Source organism: Choristoneura fumiferana, chromosome Z (genome assembly GCF_025370935.1).
Source record: "Choristoneura fumiferana chromosome Z, NRCan_CFum_1, whole genome shotgun sequence".
Classification (NCBI taxonomy): Eukaryota; Metazoa; Arthropoda; class Insecta; order Lepidoptera; family Tortricidae; genus Choristoneura; species Choristoneura fumiferana.
In genome coordinates, this window is record NC_133472.1 from 14,239,209 (window position 1) to 14,263,437 (window position 24,229).

General features: G+C 38.6%; 1 protein-coding gene across 2 annotated transcripts; it reads left to right on the forward strand.

Moving 5' to 3' along the window:
• The first annotated feature begins 472 nt into the window (after positions 1 to 472).
• On the forward strand, positions 473 to 24,030 carry LOC141428626 (uncharacterized). Of its 2 annotated transcripts, none has more exons than XM_074088634.1 (9): positions 473 to 860; positions 1,169 to 1,315; positions 1,385 to 1,480; positions 5,410 to 5,526; positions 9,826 to 9,901; positions 10,115 to 10,178; positions 12,405 to 12,521; positions 12,894 to 12,961; positions 13,080 to 24,030. In XM_074088634.1, the coding sequence occupies exons 1-9, from the start codon at positions 577 to 579 to the stop codon at positions 16,194 to 16,196; spliced, it is 4,086 nt and encodes a 1,361-aa protein (XP_073944735.1). In that variant the 5' UTR covers positions 473 to 576; the 3' UTR covers positions 16,197 to 24,030. The 2 variants fall into 2 exon arrangements, with proteins under 2 accessions (XP_073944735.1, XP_073944741.1); XM_074088640.1 differs by having other exon boundaries at positions 12,897 to 12,961.
• Positions 24,031 to 24,229: the final 199 nt, after the last annotated feature.

Genomic DNA, 24,229 nt, shown 5'->3' on the forward strand with positions numbered 1-24,229 from the left:
TCTGACGGTGATCTGGATCTGACGCATATATATACTTGGTCGGCGTCTGCCAAAATGGAACGTCTGTCACTAGTAAAAAAACTTTAGGTACTTAGTCGGCTCTGTGTTCTTGTACTTCTGTTACCCAGTGTTGCCAGACACCCCGCTTTTCCGCTTTTTACCCCGCGTTTTTGCCACTGGCCCCGCTATCCGCGTTAAGCTAACGCGGATTCCCTTTTTTAAAATATACACGATCAATTTTTACATGTTACAACTTGCTCGTGGAAAAAGGTCGCACCCGAACGCTTACGGCGCAGCGGAAGCACTAGTTGTACTATGATTTTTCTTCGAGTTTTCAACGTGACAAAAAAACCTATAAACGTGTTCCGCTAATTTAAAAATCCGCGTTTTGAAAGCGCAGCTCCCGCTTTTTGTATTCTCGTATTATATCTGGCAACACTGCTGTTACCCCTTCGCTCCACCTCACCGCACAGCTGATCAAATGTCAAGATGGGGTTTTGTTACGCATTTATCAGATAAGAAAAATGTACAATATGAAATTTAATTATGTTATTATAATATCCTTCGTGGGTTAAAATGGATAGCACAGCTCCATTTCAACCTTGGGCTAAAGACGGTTCCAAAAATGTTAAGTCTGAGCGAGAACTAGTGGATGACGCGAAACTTCATCAAGAAAATGTCAATCATCCAAAACATACGCAAACTGCGTCTTACGATAAAGATAGTATTTCCGCTTCAAGTGAAGATCCGGGTCCGTCCAGCGCCGCGGATCCTGACGTCGATCCCCCGCGGGGAAAGGAGTCCGGGATGGACTCGGGAAAAATAGCTTCCATGCAGCAGTTTATTGAGAACACCCTCAGGTGAATTATCTTTACCATGACCACAACAATATACCTAATTTACATGCTTGATGGACTATTGTCTAAATAAGTAATTATCCCTAAATTAATGTTGAAGAGATGACATTAACTAAGTTCACCAGTATTGTTCAGTATGAATCAACTCCAATAGTCTTCTTATTCTAGTTCTCATTTTCTAACACACACATGTTTACATTTTACACTACATTTTACATTTTATCTACATAAAACTGCAACATACATTGATTTTATGATAGATAATCCTATGCGGTTCACATCAACTGACTGTTTATAATGTGACTATTTAGCCATGAGGGAAGGCAACGGGTAGCACAGCTGCTGGAAGAAGTGGAGGCTCTGAGTGGAGCAGAGAGACTTCTGCTATACTTGCGCTTGCCCACTGGTATACCACCTCACGACCCACTGAAGCAGCCAATAAACCCATTGGGCTCCAGGTAACTGAATAACTGACATTAAAATTCATCATTATGGATTAACAGTTAAAAATAAATGGTATGTTTTAGGGCTGAACTTCAGCAAACTGTAACATGGATACAGACACACTTGGAAGTAGACCCTGATGTCTCCCTGCCCAAGCAGGATGTGTATGATGAATACATGTGAGTACCACCTGAATTCTTTCAAGTAGCATCTTCACTTATATTTATTTATAGTTTTTTTATCTATAAACATAAATAAACAATTTTATCTATAGTATTAGTAAAAGAATGAGGCCTATCTTATCAATTCACTTAATATAAATCTTTTATTCTTATTTTTATTAAATATTTTGTACTATCTTTATAATAGACATTGATTTTTAGTAAATAACTTTAAAAAATAAAGGTTTATGGATATTAAATCAAAAATAACATCATACTTACCATATTAATATCTACAACATAAAAATAAGTATTACAGTAAACTATGCATTAAGTGACATGCATAATAAAATGTACATGCTTATCATGTACAATGTTTAGGCATAGCCTGATTGAATTTTATAAATAATGTTGTTACAAATAATAAATGCAAAATCATTGATACTAAAAACAGCAGGTATCCTATAATTTAGAAAAGTATCATAAGTATAAGTATTTTGGTCCTTGGGGAGGCCTATGCTAAGCAGTGGATATGTTCTGGCAAACATGATGATAATGATGATGATTGTGGTAAGTAGGAAAAAAGCTGTACCTATTATATGTATAATTAAAATATCTCTGCTCTTATGACTCAAATGCTTAAAATGTGGGTGATACTTTAGTAAGTGCTCTGTAGTGAGTTTGATTTTTATAATTAGTCTATAACATAAAAGTATAAGACATTTGCTAATTTGATGCTGCATATTAAGCTTATAGCATATGTAAAGACTCCGAATTAGTGACTGATAACTGATATACATACTAAATTACATTAACAAAATGCCAACTATACCATAACTGCTTTAATAGTTATTTCATTTGTAAAAACATTACCATTCCTTGCAGTCAGGTAATAAACACATAAAATGGGTAAAGTCTGGTACTTAACATCCCAGTCATGTATTCCCAAGGGTAACTCTAGGTCTAAGTCCTAGACCTAGAGTTTGGTTACTAGCTTTTGCCCGCGGCTTCGCCCGAGTGGAATTCGCGCGCTGTTCCCTTGGGAACTGTGCATTTTTCCGGGATAAAAATTAGCCTGTGTCACTCTGGCCCATACTATCTTTATGCCATTAATAACGTCGATCCGTCGCTCCGTTTCGACCTGAAAGACGGACAAAGATACATCCACACACACTTTCGCATTTATAATATTAGTATGGATAATAATAATAATAATAATAAAGCCCTTTATTTCCGATTAACACTTTTTACAAATATTTATAGAATATCCCTTAAATCGGTGTGCCTTCTGGCATAGGCCTCCTCCAACAATCTCCACTCTGCTCTGTCATCCGCTACTCTGGTCCACTGTGGCCCCAGGGTCAAACGGATATCGTCCACCCACCTCCTTATTGGGCGTCCTCTTTTTCTGGTGCTATCCCTAGGGTACCACAGTGTGACCTGTTTGCTCCACTTATTTTGTTTACATCTCAGCATGTGTCCCGTCCAGCTCCATTTTAGATGGTCAATTCGGGTGAGAATGTCTGACACTTTAGTTTTCTTTCTTATCTCTGTACTTTTAATTTTGTCGCTTAACTTTAGTCCTAACATACTTCTTTCCATTGCCCGTTGGCACTTAACCAGTTTATCACGATGGTGCTCTGTAAGTGACCAGGTCTCGGATCCATAAGTTAAACATGGCAAGATGCAGGTGTTGAATGTTTTCTTTTTGATGTGTATGTTTATTTCTTTACTTTTCATGATCTCCCTTAGGGACCAATATTTCTTCCATCCATTGGCTATTCTTTTATTTATTTATTTTATTTTATTTTATTTTATTTTATTAGTATGGATAGTATGGTTGTATATTGAGTTACCATAGAAACATGAGTAGTGCAAGTAAATGGTTATCTTCGTGTAAATAATGATAAAAAACAAGTGGAAATGTCATTCGTCCTGTTATGTACCAAAACCAGTGTCACCTGAAATGCTCACATGCGCGTCCATACACACTTGGAAATGTTGGCGATTATTGTAAATAAAAGCTAAGCCTTTTATTACAAAGAAAAATATTTTCTGAACTGGCAGCATAATTAGAACTACTACAAAGGTTGAGAGTCTATTATATGGTACATTATAAGGTACATATATGTATGATAGTATGATACATATATATATAGTACATTCTCGGTTATCATATAAACATAGGGCGTATTACTCTAATGTCTGTTACACTCGAGTATTTCTGTGTTATTTTTTACATTTTTGAGAATTTGTACACGCTCCCTCCCCCAACCCCAAAAAAGGGGCATACTTTTTTCTATTTCGTGATTATTACCATAAAACTCACGGGCAAAATACACAGATTATTATAGAATTATTTTTAATAATTAGAGCTAAAGTTTTTCATGCAGGTATTTTTAACGCGGTCTAAGCCGCGGGTTAAGGCTAGTTTATAATCAGTGTAATAGCTTGAATATTTTAATATTTTTTTATTTAAAAACTACTAGTCACAGCGCAGATTGTGGGGTTTTCATAATAACATGTGTTACCAAATAGTCATGGCTGTTTCGGATTGTTTTTCGCAACAGAACATAGGTGTTGCGCCTTTTTTCTATGAAAAGAGGATGGTTAAAAATTTATGAAATTGGTGAGATCTAATTTATCAAAATTCCTATAATGCCATAATGTATTAGCCTGTGCTATTCCTGAATATACTTATGATTATGATTCACAACATTGTTAACCTGTGAAACACCCTACAAGTTTAAACAAAATATTTCACATAAATTTAAGTTATTTGAATCTATCGTGAAAGAAAGGAAGAGAGAAATAATACATTTATTCACTATCAGGTCTATCACAAAAGACACACGAATACAACAAAATTACAAATTAACCAAAAAACATGAAAACACACATATGAAAATGGTACATACACACAATTCGTGAATAATTAATTATCTGCAATATCTGTAGGTACAAACTAAAAAAAGTTTTTGCCAATTTTTTTATTTTTAATAAAAGTTTTTTTGCTGACTGTACATTTGTATTGTCACCCAAACTACATCTGCATACCAAATTTCAAGTCGATGCCATTAACTGTTGAAGAGTTCCGTCCTGTGGAGACGATCCTGGCCGGACTACCAGGATGTCACTATCAGATTATTGTATTGTCACGCAACTTACATAAGTATATTATATCAAATTTCAAGTCAATCGGACTACTGGAAGTTAGTCGAATTTAACTTGCAAGATTTGATGACAGACAGACAGACAGGACAATGGGACAGGTGAAACTAAATAAAAGCTTGTAAAAAACCGGCCAAGTGCGAGTCAGACTTGCGCACCGCAGGTTCCAGGTAGGTATGAGTTTTACAATACATACAGTAACCAGTGTAGCAGAGCCCCTCTCCTGAGCAAAATGTATGTGGATGGTTACAGATTACAGATATAGGCAGATAGGCAAAAAAGTAAGATTTTTAGACTCAACTCGATATAAAAGGCAGTTTTACAAGTAACTATGGATTGTAGGTAGAGGGAAGCAGCGCAAACTGTGTATGGAAAAGTGCCCGTTATAAAGTGTTAAATTAGGCGGCACTACAACAGCAAGGGGTATATTTTAAAGAAGCTTTATAACGATAAACAGTAAAATCATCCAAAATGTATTTAATAGATCGCGCAAATTAAATTATCGTCCAGGTTTTCTCACATCATTTACTTTAGTTCAATATTTACTAAATTTTTTCAGACACTTGGTACTCTAGCGCCAATCTGGAGGAATTTGAAAATGTTATTTGTCGCTTAACCTCACGTCGACTATTTAATTGTAGATTATTGAATAGATATCAGGAGGGGTATTTATATCTTCACTGTGTTTATTTACAAAATATGATTATATTTAAATTAATTTATTTTCATGTAATAAACAAATGATGATTCTAATTATAGTTTTCTGTTGTCAACAGCGCCCATTGCATGAGCAGCAACATGAAACCTCTTTCAACTGCTGATTTTGGCAAAGTTATGAAGCAAGTCTATCCGAGCGTCCGTCCGCGGCGACTCGGTACTCGCGGCAATTCCAGGTAAATTAGTCATTGTATTAATAAAGTACAAAGTACCTACCTATAGTTATTATGGCCTTCTTGCATCAGCTCCAGAGTGTGACGTGTTTGCTGGTCGTTGGATTAGTGTATGTAATGAATGTTTAGGTTCTGTGAGATGATGCGTGTACGTGTGTCCACCTGTATTTTTTTTTTGATTTGTTATATACTTTTTTATTTTGTTTTTTTGTCATTTTATTTCTTTCTCTCATCTCTGTGTTTGTCTTGCGCAGTGCCTTACTGTTTATCTGTTATGCTGTGTAAGTTTCTTAGAAATAAATTTAAATATATATATATGTGAACTACAAGTTAAACAGAACTACATATTAGCCCAAGCAGTTTTATTTCTTTGTTTACATATGGATTTAAAATCACAAGTTGCTACAGCATCATTTGATTCTCACGTACTTAAAAATACATATACAATGATATTTAAAAAAAAGTCTACTGGAAAACTGCATGCTTTACCGACTTACTACATAAAATATTAAATTATCCTTGTATAAACTAGTTTTTAAGGGAAAACTAATATATCTAATATTTTATACCTATTTTGATATAAAAAATATCTGGGTATTGTATGTATTTAATTTCGTTCGCATTCGCTTCCCTTAAATACACAAATCATGTAATATTCTGTCTTAGTTATACAAATGCCCAGAGATTATTTTGAAATAGACTTTGATATACGACTGCAATGTATATTCAAACAAACAACATCAAATTCAACAAGCGACTGGATAGATAACATATGGATCTACTTGTTGTAATTTAACTGCTTACTATAAGTATAGTTGTTAAAAATTGGATTTTTAAAGCGAGATTTTTGCTGACGGTGCTTTTGGTGACTGATAGACAGTACATGCATTTGCAGTGTCATGCCAACTTACACACATACCACATACAAGACCACTAGAAGTTGGTTTAATTTGATTTCCAAGATGGCTAACACGGCAAGTTAAATAAAATCTTGTAAAACCCAACGACGCATCAAATCACTGTTTTTACTTGCACCCTGCTAGTGCGAATTCATCATCATTATCATCATCATCATCGGCCTATCTTAGTCCATTGCTGGACATAGGCCTCTCCAGTTGCACGCCACTGAGCACGATCCTCGGCTAGTCTCATCCAGTTCTTGCCAGCTAACCTGCGAAGATCATCGCTCCACCTAGTCTGAGGGCGTCCTACGCCACGCTTGCCGATTCGCGGTCTCCACTCAAGAACTCGTTTGCCCCAGCGGTTATCGGCGCGCATAGTGCGAATTCATTTTACTAGTTTTCTTATCATGCAGCGTAAAGTTTTCGTAACGTATTATTTTCCTAATTCATTTATTACTGCATAGTAATCATGTGGTACAGTCACCATCATTAATATCTGCCACAGCGGAGCGTGCAAAAATATCTGACAAGTCCTTCCGGCCCCAGAAATAGAGTCGTATCAGATATCTATGCACGCTTGTTCTGTCAAATATTGGTGCTGGTGACTGTACATATTAACTCAATAACTGATTTAACTTGGCAAATTGATTTATTTATTTAATCTGCAGTAAATGTTCCACTTTATTCAATAATTTACTTTTAAAATGGTCTTTGCTAAAGGCGAAGGTATGATGTAATTACTCTAATTAATTACTTATAAGTATAGGTAGGTATGCTTATTTGTGAAGGAATACCATCGTTTATGCACTTTGCATGGTCATGTAAGTAGGCACTGAATAGTAATCTTTCAAGTATAAGCAATTATTCTTCAGCACTAGAAGATCAATTGAAAGACTAAAGACTATGTCGTATCTGATAGGACAAATAACTCAAAAATATGTAACGCATCTTTATTTATATAGCCATATTAGATAGATAGAGCGTATTAGATTATTTGAGTGCTTTGTCCTATGCGATATGTATTATTGCCAGTGACTGTACAAGTAAATTATGGACCGAATTAATAAAATCTTAGCCTAATTTTGATAAATGAGATGATTTGTCAGGAAAAATCGTATAATTAACAAGTTTTTTCTTTTTCGTTTACCTACTGAAAAGATAAAGAAAATAATGACCTAGATAGTATAAATTACCATTTTGCAGAGATTGATTTCTTTCGTCGATGTAATGTAACAGATAAGATAATGCTATCAGAAAAACCAAGGAAAAGGGCGTTGGGGCTCCGATTCAATAAAAATAATTGTATAGATGTATATGCCATGCTACTGCCAAAACACAATTTCACGGAATAACCATTGAATATAAGCATCGTGAATGTCCAGCAGGGCTACTACGAAACTCGAAGTTCGTGTCGTGCGATCCCTCTCGCTCTCGTATTAAATAGTATAAGTGTTAGAGGGACCGCACGACACGAACTTCGAGTTTCGAGTTTCGTAGTAGCCACGCAGTTTCGAGTTTCGTACAAAGTGTGACTATCCACCACGCGCTAACTTAACCAGAATTGATTACTCAGAGAGTGTAACGGCCCGAGTTAGATATTTATAATTAATGTGAATGAATTTGTCGGCACAATATAAGATATTTATTAGTGCAACAAGTGAGATAAGCTCCTAAGTTAGTTTTTTCGCTAACAGCGCTGTGCGAATATGTTTGATTGATTAATTTATATATGCGCGAAGTAAAATAGACATAATAACTTGTTTTATACTATGTATGAATATGCCGAAAACTATTTTAATCGCCTTCCAAAAACAAGGAGTTGATAATTTGACTTTTAAGATGACTGATTTTGAATGCACTACTTTTACTTATTATCATTGACATATTCGAAGTCTGTAAGCACTGCTACTTTAAATAAGTTTTAGTATCGCATGCCATAGTTTAAGCACTAAGCAAAATTTCTACTCATATGCTTAGCTTGCACGCGTGTTGGCGACGAGCCTTGTATGGTAGCTTGTATTGTTATGTAGGATTATATGTGCAATTTTTTTGACCCCATAGATGTTGATTATTTCATTAATTACTCTTAATTCACAAATATTATAAATATGCAAAAGTTTGTATGTCTTTTTGTTTTTTACCTCATCACGTCTAAACCGCTGAACCGATTTAGATAAAATTGGGTACACAGATATACCTAGTGCCATCCACGAAGACCCGTGATTTTTTTAAATTAGATATGAATCTGTCATCTCCCAGGATAACAGGATCAAAGGACTTTGGGCACAAATTTGTGCCTCTGGGAGAGGACAGGTTAATGACTTGTAATAAGAACCACGGCACGCGTCATCGTGAACGACTCTACCTATAGTTTGAATCCCGAGGAAGCAGTCGTGGATTTGTCTATAGGCCATATAGGCCACGGCCTAGGGGCGGCAGCGTTCTCGCAGCGGCAGATTTCAGAAGACGAGAAAATTATTATTTTAACAAGGTACATGGGGCGGCAGAAATAAAGTAGCATACACTCATAAAATATAAATCCGCCACTGCGAGGATGGGCATAGGATAATTTTTATCCCGGAAAATTGAACAGTTCCCGAGGGATAGCGTTAAACAAATTGCTATGCAGACGGAGTCGCGGGCAGCGGACAATTACATAAAATTTTTACTGCTAAGCATTACCTTAAAAGACTGCTAAGTTTCTACAAGGTATTAACTATCGATTATGTTATATGTACGTTGACGCAAGCAACAAAATATCTTCGTACATTTTAATAGTTTTGCTATTCAAAACAATGCTATGAGTTGTAATAACAAATATTGTCTGCATTGCAGTCGTTTAATAAGAATAGTAGCAACTCGCTTCTAATCTCGTATTCTCCTTTTGCATTGCATCTTTACTGCGGAGTGCTTACTAACCTTTTTTAAACGAAATATAAACGTCAATACCTACTCAGCGAATACTGCAGTAAAGTAGATTGACAACGTGCATTGGAAAGTATTATATAAACGGGATTTATGAACACGTAACCATTATTACAAATACGTATGAAAATGGACGTTTTAATCTTAAATTAACTTAACCCTTTGACCGCTACGCACGACCTAAATGCAATGCGAATGTGTAACTTATGCACTCTTGTCTAGATCTATATTTCACTACATCATGTATTGATTAGCGAACTTAACAAAGGCACTCATAAGAGGCATGCAATATGAATAGTACTGAAAGCTATTTAAGTATACATTTGTGTGTATGTACCTACTTAGTTGCGATACATTTATTTGGAAACGAATAAAATGTGTAATTTTATCAATGATGGTTTCTCAGCTCTTTTAAAATGTTTCTTTTATGACCACATGCACGGCCTTATTCAATAGATTTATTAAAATGTTACAGATATTGTTACGCTGGTCTTCGAAAAAAGATAAAGTTGGAAGTCCCACAGTTACCGGATTTGGGAGATTCATCTAAAGTAAGCTAAGTTCAAATTGTCGCTGTTAACGCCTTCACCATCAGTGCGGACCTCTAATATTTTTATTGTATATAATTTAATGTCGCCTGGCGCACTAGGGGATACGTCGACCTTCTAGCTCTATTACCATTTAGTTTCTGAAGATCTCCACTGAAATGCGCTCCATGTGGCAATGGCCTAAGAGTAGTAAGGTACAACTTGTATTTTTTACAGGACTCAAGAGACATAACACGTGACTCTGACAGAACAGTGCTCGAGTGGGCTGAAAGCAAGTTAGGTATGCAGATTTTTCGCCTAATTTTTGCTATTAACCAAGCCATATTTGTATGTATAACTACAAATATATACGTATGTTTTGAGATTATAAAACCGATTATGAACCGCGCGTTTGTGTACCGAGCAGGCGTAGTTAATTATATCAAGAACGCTGCCGAGACGTTATACTGTTCCTTTTTTCTGTACTGTGGTAACACATTACGGTAACAGGTCGTATCTATACATATATCTATTTCGTAGTACGATACGACTTTTTAGAATATATGTCAGAATATTTTTTCCGGCGTGCTGAAACGATAATCGGACCAATCAAAATTAATCGTCTGTTGCATGTGATATTAAATTGACCAAAGAGAATACATCATTTATTACTTTAATGAGGTGTTTTTTTTTCTTAAAAGCATAATATGCACAAAATGATTTAATTTATTTAAGTATGAAAAAACGCCACAGACTTGCTGCGCACGGCACTGCACTACTGGCTGAACAGCCAGGCTGCCCAGTGCGCTAGTATGCTCGCTGCTGTGGCAGTAAGTCGGACATGACGAGGACGACGTTTTTAATTTTTAAATATGGCTTTTGGATACGGCCACTAAGAACGGACTCGTTTAAAAAAAATTATGTCACCAAAGAAAAACTGAAATCGGCGGGAGCAACGCAGTCTTTGGATTGTTATTGTTTGTTTTGTGACAATAGTTATTTGTGCAACTAGAGAGCAAAGTTGTTTTTTGTTGCGAGTGTTGATTTTGAATCCCGAGTAAGCGAAGGATGCTATAATTGAATCACGAGCGTCAGCGAGTGATTCTAGGTTAGAATCCTGAGAGCGGCAAGGGATTCAAATACACGAGATGCAAAAAAACTTTGGTCTCGTGTGACACATACAATTTTTCACCTCAGCAGCGAGAACATAATTTAAATGTAACATAAGAATAAAACCACCTATACCTATCTGTTTACTAAACAAACACATTTTTTTTTAAAATAGAATCCGATTATTAAGAAACAAATATAATAATCACAATATTTAAAACCATAAAAAAGTTTCCAGTAGATACGAGTACAATGCAAATCTTATTTATAATCATAACATTGCATTGTAATTTGAACTTAGAACTTCTTGAAGGTACTAATGTCACACTTATTTTTGAATACTGCAAAAAGCCTTAGGTATCTTGGGGTCATTAAAAAGGTTGAACAATAAACGTGTAATTTATTATAATGTTATAAAACCTTTAAATATGAATTTTATTAAGATTTCTATTACATAAAAATAAATAGATTGGTTAAAAATTCATTCAATTTAACAAATATTTATTCCATTTATTGAAGAGGCATATACCGAATTCTTTTTTAAAAAAAACAAGAGAAGCGGGGGTGACACTTTCCCGGCCCGGATAACACCGACATGGAAATACCGGCCCTGTTTTTGGTGTACCCGCTCATACAAACTGACAGGAGCTTCTATGGGTGTGTACACGAAAAACAGGTCGGTATTTCCATCCCGGTATTATCCGGGCCGGGAAATAGTGTCATCCGAGAAGCGGCTTTCGTGCAACGAGGTTGCATACTTTATTAGAAGATAAGGAAAATTTACATTTTGGAAATATTTCGTTGTCATGTAATTTATTGTATCGATACGATATATTTTTAATGCCAAAAATTTGATTTAAGATTGTAATCAACACATTTGATCCTATCGCTTTTTTCGTGTTGAAGTGAAATGACAGATCAAAGTAAAGTTGAAAATGCGATTTTGCTCACTGATTTCTCATAGCAAAACCTGCCTGTTTGAGGTGATGAGGTGAAAATGTTTTTTTTTCCCTCGCAGTGGTCGTGAAAAGTACAATGTTCAGTTAAGTCTCGACCAAAAGTGCATTAGATAAACGCGTATTATCGAAGGCCTCCCCTTCGGGTCAGCCTTCAAACTAACTCGATCATCTGTTGCTTAATTTCCAGCCTCTACAACAATGTACTACTATACCACCAAAGATATATCAAAGCCAATCCAAATTAGCAACAGTTACGGTCCTAAATTAAATGTCTTGAGATAAGGTTGACAAACCTATTAAGGGTGAACAAATTATTCGAGAATGTTCATTTCTTTTTATCACGTCACAAACTCGAGTCATTAAAAGCTCTCCGCCTTCAGCGTCGGGCTTTTAATAGACTCTTGTTAGTAATCCCCTTTTTACGGCCCTTTATGCACAATTTACTATTGTATGTTCAGGTGTAAAGTTGACGAGCATGTTAGAGCTGTCTCGCCACCTGATCACGATGGGCGGGGCGTCGCGCGCGCCGCACACGCAGCCAAGCCACACTCCTCCCCCGCTCGCACCCACGCACGGTTTGTTACTTTGCAAACATTAAAACAAAATTTCAACCATGTTTCAATTAAACCGAGGCCAAATCAGGTCACATGTTGGTAAATGAAGACCGGATGTCCAAGTGTTTAGAGAACCTGACTAATAACTGAAGTTTGAAGTCGCGGGTTCGATCCCGATCGAGGCAAGGCAGATATTTGAATGAATGAAACGAATTTTTGTTCTTGAGTCTTGGACGTTTTAACACATATGTATTTAAGTATAAGTATGTTTATCAATTACCTTTGTTTAGTTTGGGACTAGGTCAATTAGTGACAATTGACATTTAATTTATTTATTTATAATTAGTAATAATAAGTAATTAATAATTGTTGAAACTTTTTTTTTTATTTCAGTAGGGCCAGTACCTTCTGAGGACCCAACAAGCAGACAGTTAATAAAACAGCTGAAACGAAAAATACAGGTTATACACTTTCTAGATCTGATAAAATCTTTTTTTTGTAGATTAAAGCAATATTATTTGCTGAAAATGATTTTAAACTTTATCCGTAGTCAATCAAAATGTTATCTTTGATTTTCAGAGTCAAGGGACTCCAGGCCGACCAAAAAAGAACAAGGGTGTAGACGTGTCGGGTGAGTCACCGCCGTCGACCTCGTACACGGCGCACGGGGCGCGCGGCGCGCACTGCCCCGTGAAGCACGAGGGCGAGCCCGCCGCGGAGGCCGGCTACCACTACCAGCAGTACGTGTACGAGACGCGCGCGCCCTCCTTCCCGCCGTACGCGGCGCCGCCGCGCGCGCACCCGCCGCCCGCGCCGCACCCCGCCATCCCCAGCCACGAGTACCGGCCCGAGGCGTACGTGTTCGAGCCGCCGTACGTCCCGCGCGACCTCACGCTGCCCCCCGACGCCACGCACAACCTGCCCATCAACCTGAGCAGCGACGCGTCGCTCGACCTGTCGACGGAGCGCACCGAGTGGCAGCGGCGCCGGCCGCCCGAGCCGCCACCGGCGCCCGCGCCCGCGCCCGCGCCCGCGCGCCTGCACCTGCCCGGCAAGAAGCTCATCCTGGAGACGTACCAGAGCGAGACGCAGGCCAGCTCGCCGCGCCCCGCGCCGCCGCAAGCGCCCGACGACTTCCCGCGTGCCGAGTACCTGCCCAAGAAAATGCGCGCTGCCGAGATCCTGGGCGGCAAGCTCAACTCCGCCCGCCAGGCGCTGGCCGCCGCAGAAGCGGCCGCTGCTTCCACCTCCGCCTCTGGGACCTGTGCGGTGTCTTCAGTTCGTTCGGAGGTTGCTTTTTTAGAGGATCCAAAAAACGTATCGAGCCGGTCCAAAAGCACCGCCGCGGCGCTGGCCCGGGAGGAACAGGAGGCGGCGAGTCCGACGCAGTCGGTGAAAGCTCCGACGCCTAAGTGCGAGCGCACCAGATTGCGGAGACCGGCGACCACTAGATCGAAAGAGACGTCGCCGGATGGCGCAAATTCACCGGAACGACCGGCGACGCCTGACTCGTGCTGCGGTCTAGACGGGATCAACATTAAAACGGGAATGATATGTGAAGAGAAACATTCTGAAATATTGAACAGAGAGCGTGTGATCAGCATCTGCAACATCGACAAGCACGACCTCGACGACTACCTCAACGAGGGCAACAGCCAGGAGCACGAGGAGGAACTGCTGCAGTACTTCCACCACCGCGACGGCGACCCGCAGCACCCGACCGATGCCAACACTTGTGATAACACGACTAATTTTTTAGAAACAGGCCTGGAGCCGCAAGACGACCATAGCCAGGGTAAAAACGAGAAAATTTCTCAATTACGAGAGTTATTAGCTAAAAATTTAAAGAATCAGAGAGGGTCCAGCTCTCAAAATCTTCTTTCAAATAAAAACGACCAACTCCTCCAAGAGAAAGTGCTCGAACCCGTTGATCATTCGACCAAATCCACGATTACAGAAGGAGCATTCAAGCCAGTCCTGAGCACTGGCGTCATGGTAGTTAATGGGCCGGCCGTGACCAGCCAGTCCGAAATACACAGCAGCAAACATTGTGGTACCATCACTAACGGTAACGGAACCCCTGTGCCGTATCTCAACCAAGGCATTTCCCAAATACCAGCCGCGGAGCCCAATCTCTACAATGGTAACAGTCACAACGTACCGCAAAGTCCAACAACAAGAACTCAGCAGTATGATTTCGTTCCGATATCTGATGGATGCCACTCTCCCGGAAATTTTCATACAAAATCACCGGTTGGATTCGTCCAGAGAGGACACAGTCCATTTAAAGTAAATAAACCGGTGATGATGATGGGTGGCTCACTACAGACGTCGCCGACGTCACACAGCACCGCCGCCAGCCCCTTCGTGAGTCCGCGAAACACGCCGGTGCCGCGCTCGAGACTCTGTCCTCGTCCTATACCTAAATTGAACGGCAGGAAGCGACGTAATCCTTTGACATTGGGCGTAGTTGAGCCCAACTCCAAACCGTTCGCTATTCCCAATGACCAAAAGTTTTTTTACAAAACATCGTTATGCGGACCGAATGCCAAGTACTGTCAACCGATGTCGGCGCCACCGTCACCCAACATATTATCTTCTCAATATAAGAATCATATGTTCCAATCTGGCGCAGGTGTAGCAAATGGTTCAAGTAATCTACATTTAAATTTTCTGCCAAACGTCTCATACAAGGAATGCGTCAACGGAGATATGGGACAGCCGTTGTCGGCCGATCCTCTGTCAAGCGAAGTGAGCCAATTCTTCCAGGAGTCGGTGGTGAACTACCGCGCGGAGCACGACGCGTCGTTCCGCTCGCAGTCGGCGCCGCTCAAGCAGCTCGGCAACCTGGCGCTGCTCCAATACATGCACACGCCCGTCGGCTCCGTGCCGCCTACGCCCGTGCCCAACGAGTTCTGCGACTTTGGCTCGCTCGCCGACACTTGTGACATCTCCAAAGCCGGCCTCAATCCGGAGACGTTGGACAAAATATACGACGCCATTGATAGCAGCAACAATGTACTTAATTCGGGGGCACCACCAAATCTTTTGAATTCTTCTAACTCTTTGAGTAACGGTTGCGGCCCGTTACCCGAACAACAGATTTTGACAGAGGAACAGTTAAATTCACTGATTCCGAATGACGGGGAACTTCTCAGCCAGTCATCCAACCAATTCAATCATTCATTCCCGGAAGACACTGCGACCTCCGCCGACAACGTGGAGGATTTTTTGAAGCGCGCTAACAGCATCGAATTCGATCTGTCAGAGTTGGTTGACAAAAGCAAATACTACACATCACGTTCGGTACCTAGCACTCCGTTACCGTTCAAGCGCACGGCACCCAATCTGCAGATAGACTCGCGCCGATCGAGAGAACTGTTCAGCGCCGTTAACTACTCGAACGCTTCGAACGGCATCTCGTCCAAGTCGGTGCCGTCGACACCGCAGCTGGGCGAGGAGCGCAGCGTGTTCAGCTACAGCAACCGGGACTTCCTGATCAACGGCAACTCTGTGGAGGCGTGCGGCGCGCTGCCGGCGGGGGCGGGGGCGGGAGCGGGGGCGGGTGCGGCGGCGCTCGCCTCGCCGCTGCACATGCTGCGCGAGGAGCTGCTGGAGCCGCTGCCGCTGCCGCCCACCGCCGAGCTGCTCGCCGACCTCGACAAGATAGACGGCCCGCCCTACGTCGACCTCTAGTCACCTAACATAACCTGGGGCCAGTTTCTCGAAGCATATTAGTCTAATAATATTAGTGTTTTGTTTCATTTTCTCATTCAGTTTACGAAACAAACAAAACACAAATATTATTACACTTGTAAGCTTTGAGAAACAGGGCCCTGACCGTCACGCCCGTTGTAAATAATATAAGCCCGCTTTATATTTGTACGGATACCATGATATTGGATATCTTTACAGTGTACGTTTTATATGCCTTCAGTGAAGGTGAACTACAGAAAAGTTTTCTTATTCGATGGATCGCGCTCCCAAAAGTTGAGTCAATACAATTCGCAATGAGATTGTGATAAAAGAGCATTAGGTAATTACTGATCTACCTGTACGACCGCCTTAAACTATACCCACATTTTTATAGGCGAATATATGTTCAATTATTCTTAATCCCAGTAGATTTACCAGTTTGACAAAAACATATGTTTGCATAGCTTATCATCATGGTACAGAGATCTGTAAACTGCACGAGGTCCACTTGCTGTGGCCTGCTTTTACATTGGTTTGTGGATCTCTTGGTGAAGTTACACTGCGTAGCCAGAAGAAATTACTTTACACATGTAAATAACTCCTTTATCTATTAATGCCACTCAAGTTGAATGATGGTTATTCGAGAAAACCACACCTCGTCCAAATCAAATTTAGATTTAATAAATATTTTAATTTTTTAAGAAATAATATTATTAATATTCAAACGCGTGCACTTCTACCTTGGGTGGCTATACTTTAAATCGTTATAAATAACAACGAAGTTATGTGAATAAATTGTGCAGTGAGGAGTATGACTGCCCTCAATACTTGACTAACTTAATGTTTGCTCTATCCTTCGTCTATTAAATTAGCTGGTATCTGACTAAACAGACCAACGCGTGCCAAGCGCGCTTAGTAAAATGTAATTGGTTTTCTTGATAAAAATGATAACTATGAATAGTATATAGTTTATGAAAAATGAATTTATTGTAAGTTAGCACAAAGATTTAATATATTTTATTATCACTTAGGAAATTTACTTGATATACTAATAAGTATACATACATTTAACTGCATCAAATGCAGAACAAAAAAATCTGCCGCAATGTCTGCAGTGAGCTTAGAGATGTGACCAATAAATCTGTGTTAAGTGCACTGAGGCCGGCCAGCCGCCAGCGGGTTCACGGTTCTCTTTAGAATAATGTTCCAATCAATAATTGTTGGGCTTAAATGCAAATTTAAACGGTGCCAGGCTCTTAGAGCTTATTATAGTCAATGAAGTTCAATTATTTGAGTTGTCCGTGTGAAATTGTAAAATTCGAATCGTATCACTTCAGCAGAACTACTAGAAATGCATTATTCAAAACTCTTAGTTTACTTCGTCTGTATTCATTCAAACAGGGGATCATCCAGATATGTTTTATTAAAAGGAAAATACTAGAAGCTTGCCTAATATTAAATGAGTTTTGAAATAGCCAAGACAATTTTTATATATTAGAACATTTAGAAGGTAATACGTAGAGAAAAATGGCCGGCCTATAACGTTCAGTTAGTACTTTAATTTATGAGCGGCCTAATTTGATTGTTTGTATTTTGGGTAGGACCTTGTCGTAAGGCGCGCAACAGATGGGCATGACTAACATGGCCTGCCATTCCTCGCTTGTTTCTGTGCACCTCTAACATTCGAGAATAGTTTATAAAGCGAAGCACGAAAGCATATTGCTGCAACTCGTGTTTGCTGTGTTGTAGGATTCGAGATACTGGTGATGTAATCCCGACAACGAAGTTATGGTTTGCGTGTTCGATCATCGCTAGTGTACTAGGCATTTTTTTGTTGAATGAAAATGTTTGTGCCGAAGTCGTGTGCGTATTGTACGTATAATAGTATGGTATCCGTGGGCTTAGTTGGTATCCAAGCAATACGAACGCCTTTACTTTGTAAAGGCCGTAGCCGGGTTTCTATAGTAAGTAGGCCCTTACATCGAATGGGCTCGGGGTTTTTTGTGAGTACCTCTTATAGTGAAGACTTCAGTTTCATGACTTATAATTTTTTAAAGATTTTTTCTAATGTATTGTTTTTCAAAATGTATTCAAGCGATTCGCTTCAAATTTTGAAATTATGTTCTTTGTATAGATTTGCACCCAAACAAAAAAATACTACTTATCAATTTCATATAAAAATAGTTTTTTTTTATGTGGTTGTGGAGTAGTGACACCTCTAGATTTTTTTCTCAGAATGAACCATTCAACCAATGCCAATGCCAACGAATAACAACAACAATTTGTATACGACACTGAAAAACACCGATTGAATACAGAACTTGACTTGATTGCTGATTTTTGATAGGAGTACCTTAAGATAACTAGTATTTTTTTTTTGGGTGACGATGCAAATCTATACAAAGAACATCATTTCTAAATTTGAAGCATATCGCTTGAATACATCCCGAACAACAATACTTTAATAGTACATTGTGTCTTAAGGGCGGTAAATAAGGAATTACGAACGAGAGTCTATAAGAAGCCCGAAGTCGAAGATATTTGTAAAAGAAAATATATAATTCTTCCAAATATTGGCGATACCTTAGGCTCTTGGCAACGTCGCCCTCTACCTCCCCCTCCCTCGGCCTGCGCCGCAACGTGCGTGTGCATGTGGTGGTCCATGTAGTCCTGCAGCAGCGCGCGCAGCGCCATCAGTACGGGCACTGACTCATTTACCGACCTTGGGCTTCATGACAAGAAAAATTGTACGCGCACTGACTCATTTACCGACCACGGGTAACATGACAAGCACATTAAGGTCGAGGGTTTTATTTGGGGGGTTGCAACTAAGGTAGCCTGCATGTTACGACACTGTTTACGAGCAAGTGTAATGAAAAAAAATAATTAGTCCAGGAACTGTCACAAGTAGGATGTTCATACTCAGCATAAATATCCTTCACTATAAGAGGTACGCACAAAAAAAACCCGAGCCCATTTGATGCGGCTGACTTACTATGGAAACCCGACTATGACCTTTGAGACAACATAGGTCTAAGTAGGCGATTGACAACACATCGCCGAATGACAAGCAAAACTCACTTAAATTTCTGTCACTGCTCTTCAAAAAGTTGTATTAGTTAGTAATTTCATGCTGAGATACGAGCTTTGTTGTAAGTAGGTATTTGGTACTTAGTGGCTTTTGCTGGTCACCCGACGATATTCGTACTTTAACTAATGGCAATAAATAGCTATAACTTTGGTACAAACATTCATAACTATCGCGCATTCTTATGACTGCCCCTAGTGAGTTTCGAACTAACGGCATTTCCATTGGGCGTCAGGTTTACAAACCATTAAGCCCTAGGCTATGCTACTATATTTTGTTTGTAGCTTCAGTTGTCAAAAGCGGCAATTACACGGCGTCGTTCACCTAATGCGGTCGCCGAATTTGTTTCAAACTACTTCGACGAATGACCGTCGCCTTTACATTTGTCCGTCTACTGTGGCGGCCATATTTAGGCGGTGGCAGCTGTCGCTCGCCGAATGCGGCCGACTACCGTGTTCTTTACACTTTTGCGGTCGCCGCATGCAGCATGCTGCGAACGACTCCAGTCTAATTGCCGCTAAAGGCTTGAAAGCGAAATTGAGTGCACTTACCTTACATAAATAATCAAAATAATGAACTCCCCAAAAGAGTTGCGGCCGAATGGTAAACGTTTAAAACCTTGATAGTCGATTGTTAAAATAAACAACTTAGTACAAAATATGACACACTGATTCAACAGGGATGTATATATAAGTGAAACCGAAGACTGTTTAAAGTTTGTAGATATTTTGGACATGAATTAAATTAGCTTTGGCTATCATTATCTCGAGGACATCACCCACAACGGAGAACCTCAGTGATCAGTGTTATTATTCCAGTTTGGTATACAACTTACCAAATTCAGCTAGTACCTAATTATTAAGCTAAGATTGTATATTTTGTTAAGATACACCGCATTAATAATTATTATCATATGTATTTTTGTACTGTCTAATAAAACAAGTTACAAGAAAATTAAGAGAGACCTGAGAATCACATGGAATGGACACTGATACTTAGAATGAAAAACCAACTACATATGTGAAGTTAAGCGCATATAGGAGTAATTAGTTGGACAAGAAGATAATAATTTAAGAATGGCCAATATAATTTACTCTCACGCAGATCAATACTATTTTTTTCCTTATTGTTTTATATTCATTAAATAGGAAACCAAATTTTTAGAATAACACTTTGATGGGCGACTTTGCGGAAAGCTTATAGGCCAGGGGTACCCAATCAATGCTTGGAGTTCTTATTATAATGGTATCACTACACTTTGTGTTTCGGTAAACAGAGATCAGTCGTTTAGTGACCAAGTTGTAGAATCGATAGTAAATTTGTCTTGATATTCAATGAACATGCAATATTTATTAAGACTAGATTAGAGACAAACTGATTGGGTTGGTTAATCCCAGGAACTGTCTACTTTTAAAGCTCATTTCACATATTTAATTGGTATTTCAATCTTAGCTTCTGCAGTGCTGATAATGTCTGGAATTGCTCTCATGCCATGTAGAATTAATATGTAGGTATAACATCTAAGACGAAAGGTTGACAATATTATTCCCTACTTGCCTGCTTTACCTGTTCTTTAGTTATCCGGTTTCTAACGATTATATTGTCGGGTTCGTTGGCAGCCGATAGCTGTGAAGCGACGAGGCTGCATATTCGGTGGGCATTTTCTAATGATTTGCTGTATAATAATCTAGGCGTTTAAAACATTTAATTCAGAACAAATTATTCAAGCTACCGTTTCTACTGCAGTCCCCACCGATTATACATTCAAAACGGCTGATGTAAGCTATTTCTAAATTGTAATTTTATGTAGTTTTTGTGTGGTGAACTACCTTTTACCTTGATACTCCGCTGCCACACGTGCAAGACAGCTACGACTGTGTATGTATACACGTTTAAGTGTTTTCGTGCAGAAAAGATACGCCTCTGAATTTGTTAAAGCTGTTAAATGCTGTAAAATGGTTAAATTGAATAATACCTAACTCTCTTTACCGCAGACTTGAAAAAATATGAAGGAAGCTTTTTGAAAGAAATAATCGAGTACGTAGTATAGAAAATGTTGTATAAAAAAAATATACTTAGTTTAGGGTTTCTTATAATGTTTCAATTTATACCTACCTACCGACCTGTGAAAATTAAGTATTATAGGATTAACGCATTAGCATTTTGTGTGGTGTTTGAGATATGTAGTTGAGTTTATGGTAGCGGAGTAGCAAGTTAGCATTGTAGTTTATTAATATACCCACCCCTCCGCAAAGTTATACGTGAATTAGGTAGGTAATCACTTTTTGTGTGGTGTCCTGTTAATTGTTGTTTCATTGTTCAATAAAATCAACCTCAACGTACAGTCATCAGCATTAATATCTGCCACAGCGGAGCGTGCAAAAATATCTGACACGTCCTTCCGGCCCTAGAAATAGAGTCGTATCAGATATTTATGCACGCTTGTTGTGTCAGATATTGGTGCTGGTGACTGTACCTCAAAACCTGACTTCTCAAAACATGACTTTTGAAACGCGTTTTTTTAAGCCAGGTTCTATTTCACGCGTTAGTTAACGTCAATATTTTAATTGTATTGTATTTTACATTACAATACACAATAACTTGCAGTAAGTAGCTATCGAAAATCCACACTTAACCCTTTTTATTGTTTTATTAGACAAAGGAAAAATATAATTATTGCAAGTAAGTAGGTATAATATGAGTGTTCAACGACCATAATCACATTTATTCTGGGTAATTTCGCTTACATCCCAAAGTTACAAGAGTATCCATCATACGTCTTAGTTTCATATCATATTTTGTTTTCATACATACATAATGTTTACGCATAGTCGAGTCCATACATGGGGTCGATCAACTTTTTCTTGTCACTCGTTGCTATAGTTACGCTCTCCTGAGTCACTCTTCAAGCCGTCAGTTTATAGGGTTAAAATTTGTCAAACATGCATTTTTGTAGTAGTTTTAAGCTCCTCCTATAATAAATTGGTCATCTATTAAGCATGTTAGTATAAATGTGACACGGCATTTCTTCTATTAAACTAAGCTGTACTTGTTTTGTCCTCTCACTAACGGGGCAGTCTGCCAACGCATTCGTGCTGCAGCGAGGGGTAGTCTGCCAGCGCAGTCGTGCTGCAGCGAGGGGCAGTCTGCCAGCGCAGTCGTGCTGCAGCGAGGGGCAGAATAACAACAAGAAATAGTTGATCAACCACATAACAAACGTGAATACACACCTTTATTTTTGTTCGTATTTAAAGGCGTTGTATACGTATTCATTATAATTTGTCACCATGACCTCGTAAACATTTACGACCACGACTGTATCTCATGGTTGCGTAATAAAGGAATAAGCTATATTATCACATCACTATCCATTTTAGAATGTTTCGAAGGTTCAACTGTATTGTGAATTGTAAGCTCGTGTTTAAGCAGTTATATTTACAAGGAGGATGAACTCACCCAGATATACGGCTACTGTTTTTCTTCCACATAGGTATACGAGTATCTGCTACCAAGCACAATCCCATATTGAAAGTCGAACAGTTAATTTTACACTGATTTAAATAATAATAAACACAATTAAAGCCATTGCATTATGACCCGCCTCAATCGACCGTCACAGTAACACAGTACATAACATACACAGAATATATTTTTTTAAACTCTGCCATAAATAAGTATATTGTTCACTTATTGCAACGTCTGCAATAACATAAAAACTGTACACTTATTTATGTAGTTGACTGTACCAGTGGTAAAACCTGTACCGTGCGTAAAGTGGCGCGAATATTTATATTGTAAATAAACCCAATACTTCTTGTTTGCGCGAGTACAAAGTTGAGCCATTTCATTGTGAAATGGGATCATTTTCATTATGGTTGTAAGTAATTAGGACCTGTGTGTGATTTGTGTTCTATTTTATTTGATGTATTCAATTGAACATACTCCTTAATAACTTTAAGCATAATGTGTATTAAAAAATACATTGTTTAGCTACATTTGTTGAGTGTATAAATGTATAATATTGTTATTTATATGTTATACTATATACACATACATATATTTGTAAAACCAGTCAGCATCCTACAAGAATAATTAGATAAAAGTGTATCCTTTTGTCTTATCTATTCTGCTATTGAAATGCTAGTCAATAGTCATGTTTATTTAAATTCGATACATATTTAGTCGATCTTAGTGCAGACTGCTGCTGTCCAAGATAGTCTTTGTGATACCTAATCTTCACCCAACAACCGCCACATATTGTAATTATCACTCAATTGATGGTACATTGATGCTGACTATATTATTATAATATGTATTATAAGTAAACCGAATTTAAAATTGTTGTTTTGTAGCTTGCATTGTTATAACTACCAGTGGTATGTTCGATATATTCTTGATTGAGTTAAAAACAGCTTACAATATACATTACTAGTAGCTAGTAGGTAGGCACCAGTCGTATGATGGAGATTTTGTTACTAGCATAAGAGATTGTTATTTAAATTCGAAATTAACATTATTTTGTAGGCATTGATAGCAGGCACTGTTTATTTTTTATGTACTACAATTATGTTGTTCTCTTAGTTATTTTGTTTTTATTTTTAAGGTCATACAAAGTGTTAGTATAATAACTAGATTTTATTTTAATGTTAAATTTAAGTGAAAATATCCATGTTGTTAATTAGTCTTTATGGATGTTGACTTACACCATTTGATATGCAGTGATAATAAATGATATGGTAGTATATACATATTATGATTTATTTCATTAATACTTCTATGAAATGAAGAAGTAGGAGATAGAGATTCCCAATATTATTATTTTGTGATCAACTCAATCAAGGGCAGCATTAAAAAAAATATCTATTGTCAAAGACTAAGAATTTTCAATATTTTAGAGCTCTTCAAATGTTTAGCCTCATCAGTACGACACAAATATCAAAATAAT